This window comes from Lagenorhynchus albirostris, chromosome 7, assembly GCF_949774975.1.
Source record: "Lagenorhynchus albirostris chromosome 7, mLagAlb1.1, whole genome shotgun sequence".
Classification (NCBI taxonomy): domain Eukaryota; kingdom Metazoa; phylum Chordata; class Mammalia; order Artiodactyla; family Delphinidae; genus Lagenorhynchus; species Lagenorhynchus albirostris.
In genome coordinates this window covers 87555297-87576498 of record NC_083101.1, presented here as the reverse complement: position 1 = coordinate 87576498, position 21202 = coordinate 87555297, and the positions used below count along the sequence as shown (strand labels likewise).

The 21202-nt window shown below is 38.2% G+C and overlaps 1 protein-coding gene across 1 annotated transcript in view; it reads left to right on the top strand.

The window, feature by feature from the left end:
* The window catches only part of ZNF367 (zinc finger protein 367), a 28620-nt gene that overhangs the window by 4341 nt on the left and 3077 nt on the right, over window positions 1-21202 (top strand). Inside the window, exons 2-4 of the mRNA XM_060155389.1 lie at window positions 14951-15101; window positions 17673-17792; window positions 19112-19250. Coding sequence (XP_060011372.1) covers window positions 14951-15101; window positions 17673-17792; window positions 19112-19250 — 410 coding nt within the window. The remainder of the gene's footprint in view (window positions 1-14950; window positions 15102-17672; window positions 17793-19111; window positions 19251-21202) is intronic.

The following is a 21202-nucleotide window of genomic DNA, read 5'->3' as shown; positions in this document are numbered from 1 at the left end:
ATGTTGAGGACTTTTAGTTTTTTTAGTAATCACATGAATATAAAGTTTGAACATAACTTTTTCTAAAGCTTAGGTAAATGTGTACATTATTCTAAGTGGCTTGAGAAATAACTCCAATTTTATTAAATAACTTTAAAGTTATTGACATTGAAAACAAAACATTTACCATGAAATATTTTAGAAAACACTTTCAAAATCACTATCTTCTGGAGGTACTGAGATTGTTTTAAAAATTAAACCTGCTGAAGTATGCAAACATTTTTGGCGATTTACTCATTTTTCTTCTTTCTAGTAGCTTATTTTGCAGCAGTTGCCATATAATAGCAATAGGATGTCTAAGAGTTTCTTTTTTAACTTTACTTTTTTTTTTTTTTTGCAAATCATCAAGCAGTCTTGACAAGATTTCTCTCTTAAGCTACAGGTACACTTAGTTGCTGATGAGTTAACTCTATTATTGTCAAAATGTACATAGATACATGGTTTTCTTATTGGTAAGGCTAAGATGAAAAAGGTCCTCTTTAAGTGACACTGCTTATTTTTGTATATATGGTTAAAAGATGCTATTTATTCATTTATTTAGGGTATTAGATGATTACTTGCCTTGTTTAATTTTCTTAGTTGAAAGAACGCACTTAGTGAAGTCTTACCTGTATATGACTGGGATGTTGTATTATGTTGCATTTTTCAGCTCTTTATTTCTCACTTGGAAAATGCAAGTATGATTTGCATTTTCTTGTTTCTGGATGAAACAAGATCTTAGAGTTACTGGGAGGCAGCCAAATAGTTAACTTTAAAAAAAAAAAAACTTCCTCCACTATTAAACATGCTTGATAATTTTTTTTTTAACCAGAAACAGAGAAAATAGTAATGGATAATCTTAAAATTTTGATACTGAATAGTATTTGATACTAAATCAGTTATTTCAAATTGTAATGGAGTCAACAATATGTTTTTATGTATTTAAAAAATATTGAGGGGGGCTTCCCTGGTGGCGCAGTGGTTGAGCGTCCACCTGCCGATGTGGGGGACACGGGTTCGTGCCCCGGTCCGGGAGGATCCCACGTGCCGCGGAGCGGCTGGGCCCGTGAGCCGTGGCGGCTGGGCCTGCGCGTCCAGAGCCTGTGCCCCGAGGCGGGAGAGTTCGCAGCAGTGAGAGGCCCGCGTACAGCAAAAAAAAAAAAAAAAAAAATTAATTAGGGGACTTCCCTGGTGGCGCAGTGGATGAGAGTCTGCCTGCTAATGCAGGGGACACGGGTTCGAGCCCTGGTCTGGGAGGATCCCACATGCCGCAGAGCAACTAGGCCCGTGAGCCACAGCTACTGAGCCTGCGTTTCTGGAGCCTGTGCTCCGCAACAAGAAAGGCCGCGATAGTGAGAGGCCCGCGCATCGCGATGAAGAGTGGCCCCCGCTTGCCACAACTAGAGAAAGCCCTCGCACAGAAACAAAGACCCAACACAGCCAAAAATAAATATAAATAAATAACAAAGATTTGTTGAGAATCACTGACTCTATACTTTGCAATACTATACATTAAATGTATTAAAAAAATTAGGGAAATTATCCTTTCATGGCAGAGGAGTTGTATTACTAAGGTTTTTAATTAACCTTATTTCACGTTCCATTTCTTTCTTAACAGAACAAATCATCTGCTGTTTTTATGGATCATAGATGCTGTGTTTGTTTTTCATTTTTAAAACTATTTAAAACAATTATTCATGATATGATCATAACCAGCAACAATTTATACAATTATTGTGGAGAATTGATGAGATCTTTATCCCATTAACAAATATTTATTAACAATGTGCCTGAGTCAGGTAGCTTAGGCTAAACCATGCTGCCGAATGAACCTCAAAATCTCAGCGTCAACCTAAACAAAGCTCGTGTTATGTATCCTGTGAGGGTTAACAGCAGGTGTGCTCTTCATCCTGTTCATTCTGGGACCCAGGAGGAACATCCCCTACCTGGGACATGCGAGTCTCAAGGCAGAGAGGAAAGAGAGATGGTAGAACCTTGTGATGGCTTTTAGAGCTTTTGTTCAGAAGTCACACGTGTGATTTCTATTCACATTTCATTGGTCAAAGCAAAGTTATATGGCCAAGTTGGCCTCATTGGGGCCCACAGTGCGGAAGGAGCAGTGAATATTTTAACAATATTATAATCTGCCACAGTGCTTTCTCACATTCTTTTCCATTATTATTATTATTATTATTATTATTATTATTATGGCTGCATCGGGTCTTAGTTGTGGCACATGGGATCTTTGTTGAGGTATGTGGGATCTTTTTTCATTAAGGCACGTGGTCTCTTCGTTTAAGTGCTCGGGCTTCTCTCTAGTTGTGGCTTGCAGGTTTTTCTCTCTCTAGTTGTGGCGTGCGGGCTCCAGGTCATGTGGGCTCTGTAGTTTGAGGCACGCAGGCTGTCTAGTTGAGGCATGCGAGCTCAATAGTTGTGGCTCCAGCTTAGTTGCCCCCCAGCACGTGGGATCTTAGTTCTCTGACCAGGGATCGAACCTGCGTGCTCTGCATTGGAAGGCGGATTCTTTACCACTGGCCCACTGGGCAGTACCCTCACATTTTTTTTTCTTTTTATACTTTTGTGGCAGAAAACACATAATGTAAAATTTACCATCTTAACCATTTTAAAGTATTAACTATATGAACATTGTTGTAATAGAACTCCAGAACTTTTTCATCTTACGAAACCAAAACTGTACCCATCTCGAGCTCCCCCTTTCTCCCCCTCTATGGCCCCTGGCAACCACTATTCTGCTTTCTGTTTCTAAGTTTGACCATTTTAGATACCGCATATAAGTGGAATCATGTAGTATTTGTCTTTTTGTGACTGCCTTATTTTACTTAGGATAATGTGCTTAATATTCATCCATGTTGTAGCATATGGCAGAATTGCCTTCTTTTTTAAGGGTGAATAATTTTTCATTGTATATATCCCATTTACTTTATCCATTCATCTGTCAGGGGACATTTAGGTTGCTTCTACCTCTTGGCTGTTGCAGAAATAGGTTTTAATATCTAAGAATTTTTTAGACATGACTTATAAGATAACTCATCCATGTTGAGATTGAGCTTTTCTTTCAAGGTGAAAATTGATTGAAGGGAATTTTGCTGTGGCTTATTATCAAGGTTTCAGGCTGATGTTTTTAAGCTTTGGGAAGGCTTTAGGTTTTTATATTGACAGCAGTAAAAACGTCTTCAGTTTGGATGTAGGTGTTTTTTATGTTTTTCTTTTCTTTTTTTTCATTTAACTTATATGTGTAAAAATTTAACTTACCTGGAAAGAAAGTTTTTTTCTTCAAGGAAATGCTTATTTTAGATTAGTTTTACATACATAGAAATGTTAAGACAGTACAGGGAGTTCCCATCAACCACATATCCAGTTTCCCCTATTGCTGACGTCTTGCATTAATATGATATATTTGTTACAGTTAACGAACCAAATTGGTACATTATTAACTAAAGTCCATAGTACTGTTCAGAGCTCGTTAGTGTTTTAAAAAATTGAGCAGAAATTCACATAGCATAAAATTAACCATTTTGAAGTATAATTCACTGATAGTAATTCACAATATTGTGAAAACACCACCTATATCAAGTTCCAAAACATTTTCATTGCCCCAAAAGAAAGTCCTGTATTCATTAAGTAGTCACTCCCTTTTCCCCTCTATAGGCAGTCTCTGGAAAACACCAATCTGTTTTCTGTCTGTGGTTTTACCTATTTTGGACATTTTATTACATGGAATCATAAAATATGTGGCCTTTTGTGTCTGACTTCTGTTACTTAGTATACTGTTTTTGAGGTTCATCCACCTTGTAGCGTGTATCGTTTCTATGGCTGAATAACAGTCCATTGTATATGTATATGTACATATGTATATGACATTGTATCACACCGTCAAACTTTTCCACAGTGGCCAAAACTTTACATTCCCAGCAGCAATGTATGAAGTTTCTAGTTTCTGCACATTCTTGACCAAAAAAACACCTTATTTCTACTTTTTTCCTGTTTTTTTTTTTTTTGAGTATAACTGAGTTGGTGTGAAGTCGTATCTCACTGTGTGTGTGTGTGTGTGTGTGTGTGTGTGTGTGTGTGTGTGTGTTTAATCTTTTTCCCTTCAGGCTTTACTGAGATATAATTGACCTCAATTGTAGTTTTGATTTGCATTTCCCTAATGACTAATGATGTTGAGCATCTTTTCATGGGCTTGCTGCCCATACATATAACTACTTTGGAGATATGTCTATTCAAGTCCTTTACCCATATTTTATTTGAGTTTTCGTTGTTGTGTTGTAAAGGTTCATTATATATTCTGGATACTAAAACCTTATCAGACATATGATTTGCAAGTATTGTATCCCATTCTGTAGGTTGTCTTTTCACTTTCTTGATAATGTCCTGTGACACAAATGTTTTTAATTTTAAGTCCAGTTTATCTATTCTTTTGTTGCTTAGGCTTTTGGTGCCACATCTAAGAATCCATTGTCAAATCCAAGGTCATGAATATTTATCCCTGTTTTCTTTTAAGAGTTTTAAAGTTTCAGCTCTGACATTTTGGTGTATGATGCATTTTGAGTTAATTTTTTATATATTGTGTGAGGTACAACTTCCTTCTTTTGCATGTAGAAATCCAGTTTTCTCAGAACTATTTGTTGAAGAGCTATTCTTTCCTCATGGCATGTTCTTGGCACCCTTGTTGAAAATCAATTGGCCATAGGATAAGGGTTAATGCCTTGATTCTCATTTTGTTTCATTGGCCTATGTCTTTCCTTATGCCAGTACTACACTGTCTTAATTGCCATTGCTTTGCAGTAAATTTTGTAATAGGGAAGTGTGAGTACTGCTTTGTTCTTTTAAAATATTGTTTTGTCTACTTGGAGCCTCTTGCAATTCCATAAGTAGAGGATTGCTTTTTCCATTTCTGCAAAAAAGGCCTTTGGGATTTTAATAGGGATTGCACTGAGTCTGTATATCACTTTGGGTAGCAGTGGTATCTTATATTAAGCCTTCCAGTCCTAGAAATGTATCCCATAAGTTTTGATATGTTGTGCTTTTATTTTCATTCATGTCAAAGTATTTTCTAATTTCCTGTGTGATTTCTTCTTTGACCCATTGGCTGTTTAAGATTGTTGTTTAATTTCCACATATTTGTGAATTTTCCAGTTTTTTTTCTGTTATTGGTTTATAGTTTTATTCCAAGTATGTCAAAGAAGATGCTTTGGATGATTTCAGTCTTTTAAAATTTATTGATTCTTGCTTTGGGCCCAGCATATGGTCTATCTTGGGAAATGTTCCACGTGCACTTGAAAAAAATGGATATTTTGCTGTTTTTGTGTGGAATGTTCTTCATATTCTGTTAGGTGTAGTTGGTTTATAGTGTTGTTCAAGTCTTCTATATCTTTGTTGACCTGTCTAGTTGTCCTATCCATTAATTGAAAGCGAAAGTCTCCAGCTATTTTTGAACTATGTCTTTTCATTTTCAATTCTGCCAATTTTTGCTTCATACATATTGGGAGCTCTGTTGTTAGGTGTGCATGTGTTTATAATTGTTATCTCTTTTTCCATCCTTTCACTTTTTTTTTTTTGCCGTACGCGGGCCTCTCACTGTTGTGGCCTCTTCCGTTGCAGAGCATAGGCTCCGGACGCGCAGGCTCAGCGGCCATGGCTCACGGGCCCAGCCGCTCCGCGGCATGTGAGATCCTCCCGGACCGGGGTACGAACCCGTGTCCCCTGCATCAGCAGGCGGACTCTCAACCACTGTGCCACCAGGGAAGCCCCATCCTTTCACTTTTAAACCTATTTATGTTTTTGGCTCTAAAGTGAGTTTCTTGTAGATACCATATAGTTGGTTCATTTTTAAAAAAATCCATTCTGCCAATCTCTGCCTTTTGTTTGCAGAATTTAATCTATTTACATTTAAAGTGATTACTTACAAGGAAGAACTTCTCCCATTTTATTTGTTTTCTATAGTGTTATACCTATTTTGTTTATCAATTCTTCGATTACCGCCGCCTTTTGGGTTTGATTTTTTTGTAATGAACTCTTTTCTTTCTTGTTTCCTTTTCTGTTTTTTCTTTTTGAATTAATATCACCTTAGCACCAATAGTATACAAAAGTTATGCTCCCATATATTTCTGTCCCTCTCCCTTTTTGTTGTTGTTGTCATAATTATATCTTATATTGTGTTCCCATTAACAAAGATTTATTATTTTTTAATACACTTGGCATTTATCTTTTATATAGGAAAGAAAAGAAGAGTTATAAGCCCAAAGTGCAATACTTCTGGCTTATGTAGTTACCTGGTGTTGTTTATTTCTTTGTATGGCTTTGAGTTATTGTCTAGTGTCTTTTCATTTCTGCCTGAAGAACTAACTCCCTTTAGATTTATTGTAGGGCAGGTCTAGCAATGAACTCTCTTAGCTTTTGTTTGTCTGGGAATGCTTAATTTCTTCATTTTTGAGTGATAGTTTTGTTGAATATAAGATTATTGTTTGATTTTTTTTTTCCTTTCAGCACTTTAAACATGTCATCCCACTGATTTGCGTAGTTTCTCCTGAGAAATCAGCTGTTAATCCTATTGAGGACTGGTATGTGTGATAAACTACTTCTTTCTTGCTGCTCTCAAGAGTCTCTCTTTGTCTTTTGATAGTTTGATTATATCTCCATGTATATCTCTCTTTGTGTTTATGCCATTATTTCTTCAAATATTCTTTCTGCCCTAGTCTCTCTTGCCTTCTGGATCTCCGATTGTGTGTGTGTGGGTATGCTTGATGCTGTGGTGTCCCCCAGAATTCGTGTGTTGAGATCCTGACCCCCGAAGATGATGGTGTTAGGAGGTGGGGGTCTTTGGGAGGTGCTTAGGTCATGGAGGTGGAGCCCTCATGAATAGAATTAGTGCCTTTATGAAAGAGGCCCTGGAGAGCTCTCTTGCCCCTTTTGCCATGTGAGGACACAGCAAGAAGGCACTGGGTATGATCCAGGAAGTAGTCCCTAACCTGACCATGCCAGCACCTTCATCTTGGACTTTACAACTGCCAGAACTGTGAGAAATAAACTTTGGTTGTTTATAAGTTACCCAGTCTGTAGTATTTAGTTTTAGCAGCCCAAATGGACCCATAAGACACTTGATGTCCTACTGGTATCATAGGCCCTGTTCATTCTTTTCTCTTTCTGTTCCTCAGACTGGATAATTTCAGTTGACCTATCTTTAAATTTGCTGTTTCTTTCCTCCTGACCGTTCAAATCTGCCATTAAGACTCTGTAGTGAATTTTTTTCATTTTGGTTACTGTATTTTTTAGTTTCAGAATTTCTATTTTTAAAAATAATTTGTGGGCTTCCCTGGTGGTGCAGTGGTTGAGAGTCCGCCTGCCGATGCAGGGGACATGGGTTCATGCCCTGGTCTGGGAAGATCCCACATGCCGCGGAGTGGCTGGGCCCGTGAGTCATGGCCGCTGAGTCTGCACGTCCGGAGCCTGTGCTCTGCAACAGGAGAGGCCACAACAGTGAGAGGCCCGCGTACCGCAAAAAAAAAAAAATAAATAAATAATAATTTGTTTCTTTTTTGACATTCTCAGTTTGTTGAAACAGTGTTCTCCTGGTTTTCTTTTGTTCTTTGTCCATGGTTTCCATTACCTCTTTCAGCATATTTAAGACAGTTTAACATCTTTGTCTAGTAAGTCCAACGTCTGCTTCCTCATAGGAGAAATTAACTCCTATGTATGGGAGTTAATATTTTTGTTTCTTTGCATGCTTTGTAATATTTTGTTGAAAACTGGGTGTTTTGAATATTATAAAGTAGTAACTCTGGAAATCAGATTCTCCTCTCTCCTCAGAGTTTGTTTTAGTTGTGTGCTGTGGTTTGTAGTTGTTTGGTGACTTTTCTAAACTATTTTTGTAAACTCTATTCTTTATTGTGTTTGTTCTTTAAAGTCTGTTTCTTTAGCTTTAGTCATCTCATATTTTGAGAGAGATCTTGAATGGCCCCCAAAAAAACCCCAAAGAACAAAAACAGAAAAGAAAAGAAAGGGGGGAAAAACCCCTTCTAACTTTGCAGAATGGTCTGTGCTGTAGCTCTCCTTCTATACTTAGCCAGACTGTTTACAAGTCTGTCTTAGCCTTCATTTCTTGCTTGTGCTGAGCCTAAGGATCAGCCAGAGGTGAAAACTTATGTTCTTTTCAGGTTTTTTCTGAGTATGCTTCCTGCACTGGGCAGGCAAGTGTGTGGCTTCCTAAATTCCTGTCTTTGGGATATGTGGGCACTTTCCAGTGCCCTAATTTCCTGAGGAAATTCTCTCCCCAGCTTTTCCTCCTAGGCTTTTGGTGTGTTTGTGTGCCTTCGTTGAAATCTTTTCCCCCAGGGGGCAGCAAGTTGTTATTGGCCTTACAAGGTTTTTGAGAGATGCCCTCTGTGTAGCCACTTTTCTGCCCAGAGAGAGTTCTAAGTTAGCAAAACAAAGACAAGCATCTTGTTTCAGACCTTCAGGTAGCCCCCAGGCTGGGCAAAACAGACAAACAAAATTCTTTCAGAGTAAAGTCTTCTCTGTTCTTTCTTGAACCAGGGACTAGATTCCTACACTAAGAATGAAGGCAGTAATCTTCAAAGACCACTGAGTGAAGGGGTGGGGCAAGGGCTGTAAAAATTGCTGCAATGCTTTCCTACTGTTTTAGGTTGCTTGTTTCTTGATTCATTGTTCTCTGAGTTGCTGTAAGTTTCTCATCATTTTCTGGAGTTGTGACAAAGCTGATTCTGAACAGTTTTTGCTTGACTTTTTAGTGATCTGTGGAGGGGTGGGCCCTTGGAACTACCTACTCTGCCATTTCACTGATGTCACTCAAGAAAGGTTTCAAAAAATTATTTAGTTATACCTTTGAGATATTGTGGGTTCAGTCCCAGACTGCTAGTCACACAAGCTTTTGTCTCCCAGTGAATAAAAAGTTATGTTTACACTATACTGTAGTCTCTTAAGTGTGCAATAGCATTATGTCTAAAAATTACCTCAATTAAAAAACACTTTTAGGGCTTCCCTGGTGGCGCAGTGGTTGAGAGTCCGCCTGCCGATGCAGGGGACAAGGGTTTGTGCCCCTGTCCAGGAAGATCCCACATGCCGCGGAGCGGCTGGGCCCGTGAGCCATGGCCGCTGAGCCTGTGCATCCGGAGCCTGTGCTTCGCAACGGGAGAGGCCACAACAGTGAGAGGCCCGCGTACCGCAAAAAAAAAAAAAAAAAAAAAACTAAAAAAAAATATTTCTAAAAAATGCTAATCACCATCTGACAACACAGGGTTGCCACAAACCTTCAATTTGTAAAAAACGCAGTATCTGCAAAATGCAATAAAGTGAAGCGTAATAGAGACTCTGGGAGGGCTCATGCCAAGGAGTACTTCCCAAAACTTCTGCTGCCAGTGTCCTTGTCCCCACGGTGAGCTACAGCCACCCACCGCCTCTGCAGGAGACCCTCCAACGCTAGCAGAAAGAAGTAAGAACTTGATTATCTGGGCAACAGTCAGCTCTACCCAACACCAGTCCCTCCCATCAGGGAACTTGCACAAGCCTCTTAGTTAGCCTCATCCACCAGAGGGCAGACAGCAGAAGCAAGAAGAACTACAATCCTGCAGCCTATGAAACAAAAACCACATTCACAGAAAGATAGACAAGATGAAAAGGCAGAGGGCTATGTACCAGATGAAGGAACAAGATGAAACCCCAGAAAAACAACTAAATGAAGGGGAGATAGGCAACCTTCCAGGAAAAGAATTCAGAATAATGATAGTGAAGATGATATGGGACCTCGGAAAAAGAATGGAGGCAAAGATTGAGAAGATGCAAGAAATGTTTAACAAAGACCGAGAAGAACTAAAGAACAAACAAACAGAGATGAACAATACAATAACTGAAATGAAAACTACACTAGAAGGAATCAATAGCAGAATAACTAGGGCAGAAGAAAGGATAAGTGACCTGGAAGACAGAATGGTGGAATTCACTGCTGCAGAACAGAATAAACAAAAAAGAATGAAAAGAAATGAAGACAGCCTAAGAGACCTCTGGGACAACATTAAACGCAAAAACATTTGCATTATAGGGGCCCAGAAGGAGAAGAGAGAGAGAAAGGACCCGAGAAAACATTTGAAGAGATTATAGTCGAAAACTTCCCTAACATGGGAAAGGAAATAGCCACCCAAGTCCAGGAAGCACAGAGAGTCGAATACAGGATAAACTCAAGGGGAAACATGCTGAGACACATAGTAATCAAAGTGTCAAAAATTAAAGACAAAAATTATTGAAAGCAGCAAGGGGAAAATGACAAATAACATACAAGGGAACTCCCATAAGGTTAACAGCTGATTTCTCAGCAGAAACTCTACAAGCCAGAGGGAGTGGCATGCTATACTTAAAGTGATGAAAGGGAAGAACCTACAACCAAGATTCCTCTACCTGGCAAGGATCTCCTTCAGATTCGATGGAGAAATCAAAAGCATTACAGACAAGCAAAATCTAAGAGAGTTCAGCACCACCAAACCAGCTCTACAACAAATGCTAAAGGAAATTCTCTAAGTGGGAAGCACAAGAGAAGAAAAGGACCTACAAAAACAAACCCAAAACAATTAAGAAAATGGTCATAGGAGCATACATATCGATAATTACCTTAAACGTGAATGGATTAAATGCTCCAACCAAAAGACACAGGCTTGCTGAATGGTTACAAAAACAAGACCCATATATATGCTGTCTACAAGAGACCCACTTCAGACCTAGGGGCACATACAGACTGAAAGTGAGGGGATGGAAAAAGATATTCCATGTGAAGGGAAATCAAAAGAAAGCTGGAATAGCAATACTCATATCAGATAAAATAGACTTTAAAATAAAGAATGTTACAAGAGACAAGGAAGGACACTACATAATGATCAAGGGATCAATCCAAGAAGAAGATATAGCAATTATAAATATATATGCACCCAACAAAGGAGCACCTCAATACATAAGGCAACTGCTAACAGCTCTAAAAGAGGAAGTCGACAGTAACACAATAATAGTGGGGGACTTTAACACCTCACTTACACCAATGGACAGATCATCCAGACAGAAAATTAATAAGAAAACGAGCTTTAAATGACACAATAGACCAAACAGATTTAATTGATATTTATAGGAAATTCCATCCAAAACCAGCAGATTACACTTTCTTCTCAAGTGCGCATGGAACATTCTACAGGATAGATCACATCTTGGGTCACAAATCAAGCCACAGTAAATTTAAGAAAAATGAAATCACATCAAGCATCTTTTCTGACGACAGTGCTATGAGATTAGAAATCAATTACAGGGAAAAAAATGTAAAAAACACAAACACATGGAGGCTAAACAATATGTTACCAAAAACCAAGAGTTCACTGAAGAAATCAAAGAGGAAATCAAAAAATACCTAGAGATAAATGACAATGAAAACATGATGATCCAAAACCTATGGGATGCAGCAAAAGCAGTTCTAAGAGGAAAGTTTATAGCTATAGAAGCCTACCTCAAGAAACAAGAAAAATCTCAAATAAACAATCTAACCTTGCACCTAAAGGAACTAGAGGAAGAAGAACATACAAAACCCAATGTTAGCAGAAGGAAAGAAATCATAAAGATCAGAGCAGAAATAAATGAAATAGAAACGAAGAAAACAATAGCAAAGATCAATAAAACTAAAAGCTGGTACTTTGAGAAGATAAACAAAATTGATAAACCATTAGCCAGACTCATCAAGAAAAAGAGTGAGAGGACTCAAGTCAGTGAAAAAGGAGAAGTTACAACAGACACTGCAGAAATACAAAGCATCCTAAGAGACTACTACAAACCACTCTATGCCAATAAAATGGACACCCTGGAAGAAATGGACAAATTCTTAGAAAGGTATAACCTTCCAAGACAGAACCTGGAAGAAATAGAAAATATGAACATACCAATCACAAGTAATGAAATTGAAATGTGATGAAAAATCTTCCAACAAACAAAAGTCCAGGACCAGATGGCTTCACAGGTGAATTGTATAAAACATTTAGAGAAGAGCTAATACCCATCCTTCTCAAACTCTTCCAAAAAATTGCAGAGGAAGGAACACTCCCATACTCATTCTATGAGGCCACCATCACCCTGATACCAAAACCAGACAAAGATACTACAAAAAAAGAAAATTGCAGACAAATATCACTGATGAACATAGATGCAAAAGTCCTCAACAAAATACTAGCAAACAGAATCCAACAATACATTAAAAGGATCATACACCATGATCAAGTGGGATTTATCCCAGGGATGCAAGGATTCTTCAATATAAGTAAATCAATCAATGTGATACACCATATTAACAAATTGAAGAAGAAAAATCATATGATCATCTCAATAGATGCAGAAAAAGCTTTTGACAAAATTCGACCCCCATTTATGATAGAAACTCTCCACAAAGTGGGCATAGAGTGAACCTACCTCAACATAATAAAGGCCATATATGACAAACCCACAGCAAACATAATTCTAAGTGGTGAAAAACTGAAAGCATTTCCTCTGAGATCAGGAAGAAGACAAGGATGTCCACTCTCACCACTATTATTCAACATAGTTTTAGAAGTCCTAGCCATGGCAATCAGAGAAGAAAAAGAAATAAAAGGAATACAAACTGGAAAAGAAGTAAAACTGTCACTGTTTTCAGATGACATGAAACTATACATAGAGAATCCTAAAGATGCTACCAGAAAACTACTAGAGCTAATCAATGAATTTGGTAAAGTTGCAGGATACAAAATTAATGCACAGAAATCTCTTGCATTCCTATACACTAATGAGGAAAAATCTGAAAGAGAAATTAAGGAAACACTCCCATTTACCATTGCAATAAAAAGCATAAAGTACCTAGGAATAAACCTACCTAGGGAGACAGAAGACCTCTATGCAGAAAACTGTAAGACACTGATGAAAGAAATTTGGATTAATGGAGAGATAGATCATGTTCTTGGATTGGAAGAATCAATATTGTGAAAATGACTATACTACCCAAAGGAAGGTACAGATTCAATGCAATCCCTATCAAATTACCAATGGCATTTTTTATGGAAGTAGAACAAAAAATCTTAAAATTTGTATGGAGACAGAAAAGACCCTGAATAGCCAAAGCAGTCTTGAGGGAAAAAAATGGAGCTGGAGGAATCAGACTCCCTGACTTAAGACTATACTACAAAGCTACAGTAATCAAGACAATATGGTACTGGCACAAAAAGAGAAACAGATCAATGGAACAAGATAGAAAGCCCAGAGATAAACCCACACATCTATGGTCAACTAATCTATGACAAAGGAAGCAAGGATATACAATGGAGAAGACAGTCTCTTCAATAAGTGGTGCTGGGAAAACTGGACAGCTATATTTAAAAAGATGAAATTAGAACACTGCCTAACACCATACACAAAAATAAACTCAAAATGGATTTGAGACCGAAATGTAAGACCGGACACTATAAAACTCTTAGGGGAAAACATAGGAAGAACACTCTTTTTTTTTTTTTTTTTTTTTGCGGTGCGCGGACCTTTCACTGCTGTGGCCTCTCCCGCCGCAGAGCACAGGCTCCAGACACGCAGACCCAGCAGCCATGGCCCACGGGCCCAGCTGCTCCGCAGCACGCGGGACCCTCCCGGACCGGGGCACGAACCCGTGTCCCCTGCATCGGCAGGCGGACTCTCAACCACTGCGCCAGCAGGGAAACCCCAAGAAGAACACTCTTTGACTTAAACCACAGCAAGATCTTTTTTGATCCGCCTCCTAGAGTAATGGAAATAAATAAATAAACAAATAGGACCTAATGAAACTTCAAAGCTTTTGCACAGCAAAGGAAACCATAAAAAAGACCAAAAGACAACCCTCAGAATGGGAGAAAATATTTGCAAACGAATCAATGGACAAAGGATTACTCTCCAAAATATATAAACAGCTCATGCAACTCAATATTAACAAACAACCCAATCCAAAAATGGGCAGAAGACCTAAATAAACCTTTCTCCACAGAAGACATACAGATGACCATGAAGCACATGAAAAGCTGCACAACATCACTAATTATTAGAGAAATGCAAATCAAAACTACAATGAGGTATCACCTCACACCAGTTAGAATGGGCATCATCAGAAAATCTACAAACAACAAATGCTGGCGAGGGTGTGGAGAAAAGGGAACCCTCTTGCATTGTTGGTGGGAATGTAAATTGATACAGCCACTATGGAGAACAGTATGGAGGTTCCTTAAAAAACTAAAAATAGAATTACCATATGATCCAGCAATCCCACTACTGGGCATATACCCAGATAAAAACATAATTCAAAAAGACACATGCACGCCGATGTTCATTGCAGCACTGTTTACAATAGCCAGGTCATAGAAGCAACCTTAATGCCCATTGAGAGACGAATGGATAAAGAAGATGTGGTACATATATACAATGGAATATTACTCAGCCATAAAAAGGAACGAAATTGGGTCATTTGTAGAGATGTGGATGGATCTAGAGACTGTCATACAGAGTGAAGTAAGTCAGAAAGAGAAAAACAAATATCGTATATTAATGCATATATGTGGAACCTAGAAAAATGGTACAGATGAACCGGTTTGCAGTGCAGAAGTTGAGACACAGATGTAGAGAACAAATGTATGGACACCAATGGGGGAAAGTGGTGGTGGGGGGTGGTGGTTGTGGTGTGATGAATTGGGTGATTGGGATTAACATGTATACACTGATGTGTATAAAACTGATGACTAATAAGGACCTGCTGTATAAAAAAATAAAATTGAAAAATTGAAAAAAAATGAAGCGTAGTAAAGTAAGGCATGCCTGTATTATGATATTTTGTTTTAATGAGTGGAGTCCAAGAAATTATATTAATGTTTATGCACATTGTTAACAGGATGGAATCCGACGTGGTAGACCCAGAGCAGATACTGTACGGGATTTAATAAATGAAGGAGAGCATTCGTCCAGCAGAATACGTTGTAACATCTGTAATAGGGTGTTTCCACGGGAGAAGTCACTCCAGGCTCACAAAAGGACTCATACAGGTAAGTTGAGCAAATTTTAGAGAATGCCAAAAGTGATACTTAACTGAAAGCTGATTTGATGTTTGGGCCTATAAATTAATTTTTAGTTACCTTCCATTTCCTTATTGTAAAGTTTTAAAAACAGGCACTGTATAGTCAGCTTCTCTTTTGGTGGGGAGGGATAGTTTTCTGAACATTGATACCGTGTGATTTCTAAAGTTATCATGGTAATTAATGTAGTTGTCACAGGAATGTTATTACTAAATTTGGTTCTATCCTTCTATGTACCCGAATTTTACCTGATATGCCCTTAAGTTGTCTGTATAATTGTTAAAACTGATTTGTAGGCCAAATCCTAAATCAGATATAGTCAAGTTTTTAATAGAATTTCTAGAATCCTCAGGGTAGTTGACCTAACTATTAAATCTAAGGTGAAGTATAATTTTTCAGAATTAAGCGTATTATAGGTAGCTATCCCAAGACTATCATATATCTTTATTTGTGTAGAGAAGTTATACTTGCATTTAAAATACCATAAAAATACCATATAAAGAGCAAAAAGATAATATAAAGAGGGCCTTGTTCTTTCCATAGAGAAAGTTGGTCCCACCCAGAAGGAGCCATATGGTTCTAATAATGATATCAAATAATTTACAGATGAGGAAACTGAGGCACAAAAACACCCAATTACCACTGACTTACAACTTCTCATACCCTTAAGTCTAGAACTACACTGGCCAGTATAGTAGCACATGTGGCTGTTGAGCACGTGAAATGTGGCTAGTCTAAATTGAGATGAACAGGATGTTTAAAATACACTTAGTATGAAAAAAAGAGAGTAAATGATATCTTTAAAAATTTTTGATAATGATTACAAATTGAAATGATAGAATTTTAGATATATGGGGTTAAATGAAGTATATTATCAATTAATTTCACCTGTTTCTTTTTACTTTGTTAATGTGGCTACCATAAGTTGTTCTCATTCTATTTCTGTTGGTCAGTATGGGTCTAGAACTTGGGCTTTTAACCCTTAGTCCCCTGTTTGTTCCACTATGTTTATGGTCATCACCTGTTTCTTTTTTCTTTCCGTTTTTGAAAAGATATATTTTAGTGGTATGCTAGAATACAGTTTTCTTAGCTAAATCCCTGAAAAAGGGTAAAATTTTAATTTTGAATCATTATAAACTAAGGTGGCCAAGATGTTTTGACTTTAGGTATCATTCAGGAAAACTATTATTGAATGAATATCTGATTTTGAGAATTTTTGTATTTTTTCAATCTACTTAGTCTGAAATAACCCCAAATAACTGGTACACAGCTGTAGAGTACATTTTGCCAGTGTGAAATCAGTTGCTGAGATTCAAGACCATGCGGCATCATAAAAAGGTGCCTGAGTCCCAGTCCCGACCTACCACTAACCCATTGTGTGTCACCCAGTACTTCCAGGCTTACTACACTGTATGCCAGGGAACAGAGCTGAAGATCTCCATGCTATAGTTAAGCTCTAATAGTATATGCTTTGTAAAAAGCTTTTGTCTTACTTTATCCTATGTTTATTAACTTGTGTCCAACTGTCACATTCGTCTAGTACATTTCTAAATAATGAGAAATTTAGGGAAGACTCATTACTGTTCTTTGAGTCATATAGGAAGAACCAGTATATAATTGTTGACCAAAGAATGTTTATTCAAGAAATAATAAGTTTAATTATGATTGAAAAACAACCTTTTTGAGCGCTTTCTTTAGCCTAGCACTGTGTTGTATATAGAAAATGAAATGGAGTACAATGTGTTATGTATCTTTGTATAAGGAGAGTACCATGATACATAAACAACATAGGACACTAAGTTAGTGAAGGGATATGTAGATTAATATTTGGAGGTGGGGGTTGGGGGGTAGGGATGAGTTTTACTGAGACTACAGGATTGGGAAGATTTGAATGGGCAGAAAAGATAGGGATTTCAAAGAGTAGAAGATGGGGAACTGCCTCGTGGCTGGAATGAATCTCCAAGAGGGAAGTAAAGATAAACCCTGCTCCCTAACCTAGTAGCTATAGTGGAGGTATTAGAGGACCATTTAAAAGTCAGCAGATAATCTTCAGTTGTTCAAGGAGTATAGTAGGGTTTGGGGTAATTTTAGAGGGTAGTTGCCTGGCAGCTGTTCTGGAAGTGCTGTGCAGGTCAGAGACTAGAGGCCTGCCAGGGTTCATTCTAGGTGGGAGGGGCTACCAGTCTGACCAGGGGAGGTGGCAGTGGGAAGGCAGGAGTGGCAGACATGTTCAAGAATCAGCAAGAGCTAGCGATTTGGATTGTGGGGCGAAAATATGGAATAAGTTGAAGATGATAACTTTAAGGATTTGAACCTGGGTACCTAAAAGCTCAGCGCCTAAAGAAAATATTGTGCTTCCAAGTGGATCTTCATATCATCCAAGTGTGCCCTTAGCACTTCCACTTGCAGCTCTGCAGAGGCTGTGACATGTTTTATTGTTGTTTGCAGTCGTAACTTATATAAAGGTTGATTCTCTCTCCGTGCCCCTTCCCCTTCTCACCTTATTGTCTCAGAAATAATATATAACATCTGTCTACTTAGGTGAGAGACCCTATCTGTGTGACTATCCAGACTGTGGAAAAGCCTTTGTTCAAAGTGGGCAGCTCAAAACCCATCAGCGTCTTCACACCGGAGAAAAACCTTTTGTTTGTTCAGAAAATGGTATGGTGTTAGGAGTTAAGTTTATGGAATAGCTAGTTGGGAGTTAAAATATCTTTTGCTTGAATTTTTGGGAAGCGAGATTTTTGATAAAGATTTAATCAAACCTCATAAGTTTTCTTCCTTGTTAATTGTGACCCATGCTCGATTTCCAGGAAATGACTGATTTTTAAATAAAGTGTTCTTTTTAGGTGAAAATCTTAAAGGGCAATTAAAAATGCTATATCTAGTTGTATGCTGTAGAAAAATCTATACAAGTAAATACAGCCTTTAGAGTAGGCTTTTACTTTGGTTTTAAACTTTTTAACTGTTAAACTGAAAGAAGCACATTACTGTCGAAATTTTCAGTCCAGGAGGAGCAGGGGTGGGGTGGATTTTACCAGCTCAACACTGCTGCTGTTGGTAATTTCATAGTTTCTTAAGCTGTTTTTCTTATGTACATTTTTACACAGTTATATTTGAAATTCAGTACAGTTTTCTTCTGTTGCTCCATGGTTTTCTTTTTTTTTAATAGATCTTTATTGGAGTATAATTGCTTCACAATACTGTGTTAGTTTCTGTTGTACACCAAAGTGAATCAGCCATATGTAAACATATGGCCCCATATCCCCTCCCTCTTGAGCCACCCTCCCACCCTCCCTATCCCACCCCTCTAGGTCATCACAAAGCACCGAGCTGATATCCCTGTGCTATGCTGCTGCTTCCCACTAGCTAACTATTTTGCATTCGGTAGTGTACATATGTCGATGCTACTCTCACTTCGTCCCAGCTTTCCCCTCCCATCCCGTGTCCTCAAGTCCATTCTCTATGTCTACATCTTTATTCCTGCCCTGCAACTAGGTTCATCAGTACCATTTTTTTTTCGATTCCATATATATGCGTTAGCATATGAACAATGATTGCCTCAATGTTAGTTACTGAATATCTAATTTGTTTTTAAAATTTGCTTGTTATCAACAAACATGAGGGGCATGTTTTCCTACTTAAACTTTTGTTTACCTTTGGGATGTTTTTTTATGATAGAGTCCAAGAATGAAATTCCTGGGTCAGAGATTTTGAACATTTTTATGACTTGTGCTAATCACTTTCCAGTGGGGTTGAATGCATTTACATTGCGATGACCAAGGTGAAAGAACCGTCTTCACATTCCTCACAGTGGCATTGATAATAGCAGCTGAGGGTTATTTTTTTTTCTCCTCAAGTTATAGAATGATAAATTTCATCATCTTAATTTACTTTTCTCGGATACCAGAGAAACTGAACATTTTCCATGTCTGCTGGATGTCCAGATTCTGATAACTGTTTCCTTCTGTGTTTTGAAGGCTGCCTAAGCAGATTCACCCATGCAAACCGCCACTGTCCGAAGCACCCTTATGCCAGGCTGAAGCGAGAGGAGCCCACAGATGCTCTCAGTAAGCCCCAGGCTGTGGACAACCAGGCTGCCGCCGAGTGGTTGGCAAAGTAAGGCTCTCTCTGGAGTCTACTGCAGAACACTGCCCAGTGTGTGGGTTGAAGTTGGGGACTTTGACAGTTCTTTCAGTTTAAATAAGTTGCTTTTCTACATATTTTATAAAATAACTTGAAATGGCACTTTTGTTTCCTGAAACCACAGAATTGTTAGGAGTTTTATTTGGATCTGTGTGATAGAAAACTACTATATGATATTAATTAGTCTGAGTGCTCAGACCACAATTTATTTTAAAAGCAAGAGTTTACCCCATTTGAAAAGAATGTTTTTTATGTATTGTATTTCATTGGTCATTAATGCAGTCCCTCTTCATTTCTTTATATTGGTTTTAGCTACGTGTTGATTATTAGAGGGATAGAGACTAGATGTTATTCTAAAGTAAAATTCCAAAAAGCACCCAGTTTAATTTTTTTTAATGGCAACAAGGGGACCAGTATAAAAACATTTCTCTAAGGATATTTTGATTTAAGGAGTCATCTATCACATACACACCGGCAGCAGCTGACTGTGCTGCTCCCTAGCTTCACTGGCTTCCTCTGTACTGAGGATAAAGTCTAGAATCCCTAATTGTGTTGCTGTGGCTCTGCCTCCCTCTAGCAACACAGCTGTCTCCAGTCACCCGGGCTCCTTGTCTCTCAACAGCACTATTGCTGTTGTTTCCAGGCCTTTGTGCTCACTTCCCTCTTCATTTAGCCACTCTGCTCATTTTTCATTTCTTACTCAGGTTAAACACCACTTCAGGAAGTTCTTCCCTAACCTGCCCACTAACCCCCCAAACAAACAAGGTTAAATCCACTTAATAGATGCTTTTATAACACATTGTATTTTCCCTCTCAAAACCTCCTTCACACATTTACTTGTTCAGTGGCTATCTTCCCTGCTGGATCGTAAGCTCCACAAGGGCAGGGAATATGTTTGTCCCGAGTACTGCATCACTTCCTTCCTCCCTCTTCCTCCTGCCTGGCCCCCACTGCCCCATTATATCTAATTTTGCCCAAGCCAGAAACTTATTAGTCATCCTTGTGTTTATCTTCTTTTTCTCCCATCTACTCAGTGACCAACCTATGGATTCTACTTCCTTAACAATTATCAGATTCAGCCACTTCAGTCTTCTCAATCCATTCTCCATGCCGCTGCCAGAGGAGTCTTTCTAAAATGCTAATATGATGCTCAATATTAAGTCTAAGCCCTTTATTATAGCATTCAAAGCCCTTCGTTACCCAGTCCTTGCTGACCTTGCTAAGGTATTTTGCTATTTTGCTATTTTCCTTTCTTAGTTGTCCTTCAAGTGATACTGAACTGTTTGCATTTCTCTTTTTATACTTCTGCATATTTCCAAAACTTTTCTAGTTTGAGTAGTCTGGATTTCCTGAAATCTGGTCATTGTATTTTTTTTGTATGTAATTTTAAAAACAGCTTTATTGAGGTATAATTGGCACACAATAAATTGTACATATTTAAAGTGTATAATCTGATGCGTTTTGACATATGTAGACACCTGTGAAACCATCACCAAAATCAAGATAGTGAACTTACCCAACACTTTCACAGGCTTCCTCATGTCTCTGTAATCCACTGTCCCTGCATCTCCCTGCCCTCCTCCACCCCAAAGGACACTGACTGGTCTGCTTTCTGTCACTATAGTTAGTTCACATTTTCTAGAGTTTTATACAGATGGAGTCATATAGTATGTACTTGTTCGTCTGGCTTCTTTCAGTCAGCATAATTATTTTGAGAGTCATCATGTTGTTGAGTGTATCATTTCATTCCTTTTCATTGCTGTGCAGTAATCTGTTATATGGATGCACCTCCACTTATTCACCTCTTGATGGGCCTTTATGTTGTTTTTGGCTCTTACAAATAAAGCTGCTATGGACATGAATATACAAGTCTTTGAATGGACATTTTTGTAGGTAATGGTACTGTCATTTAAATATGCCTTTCT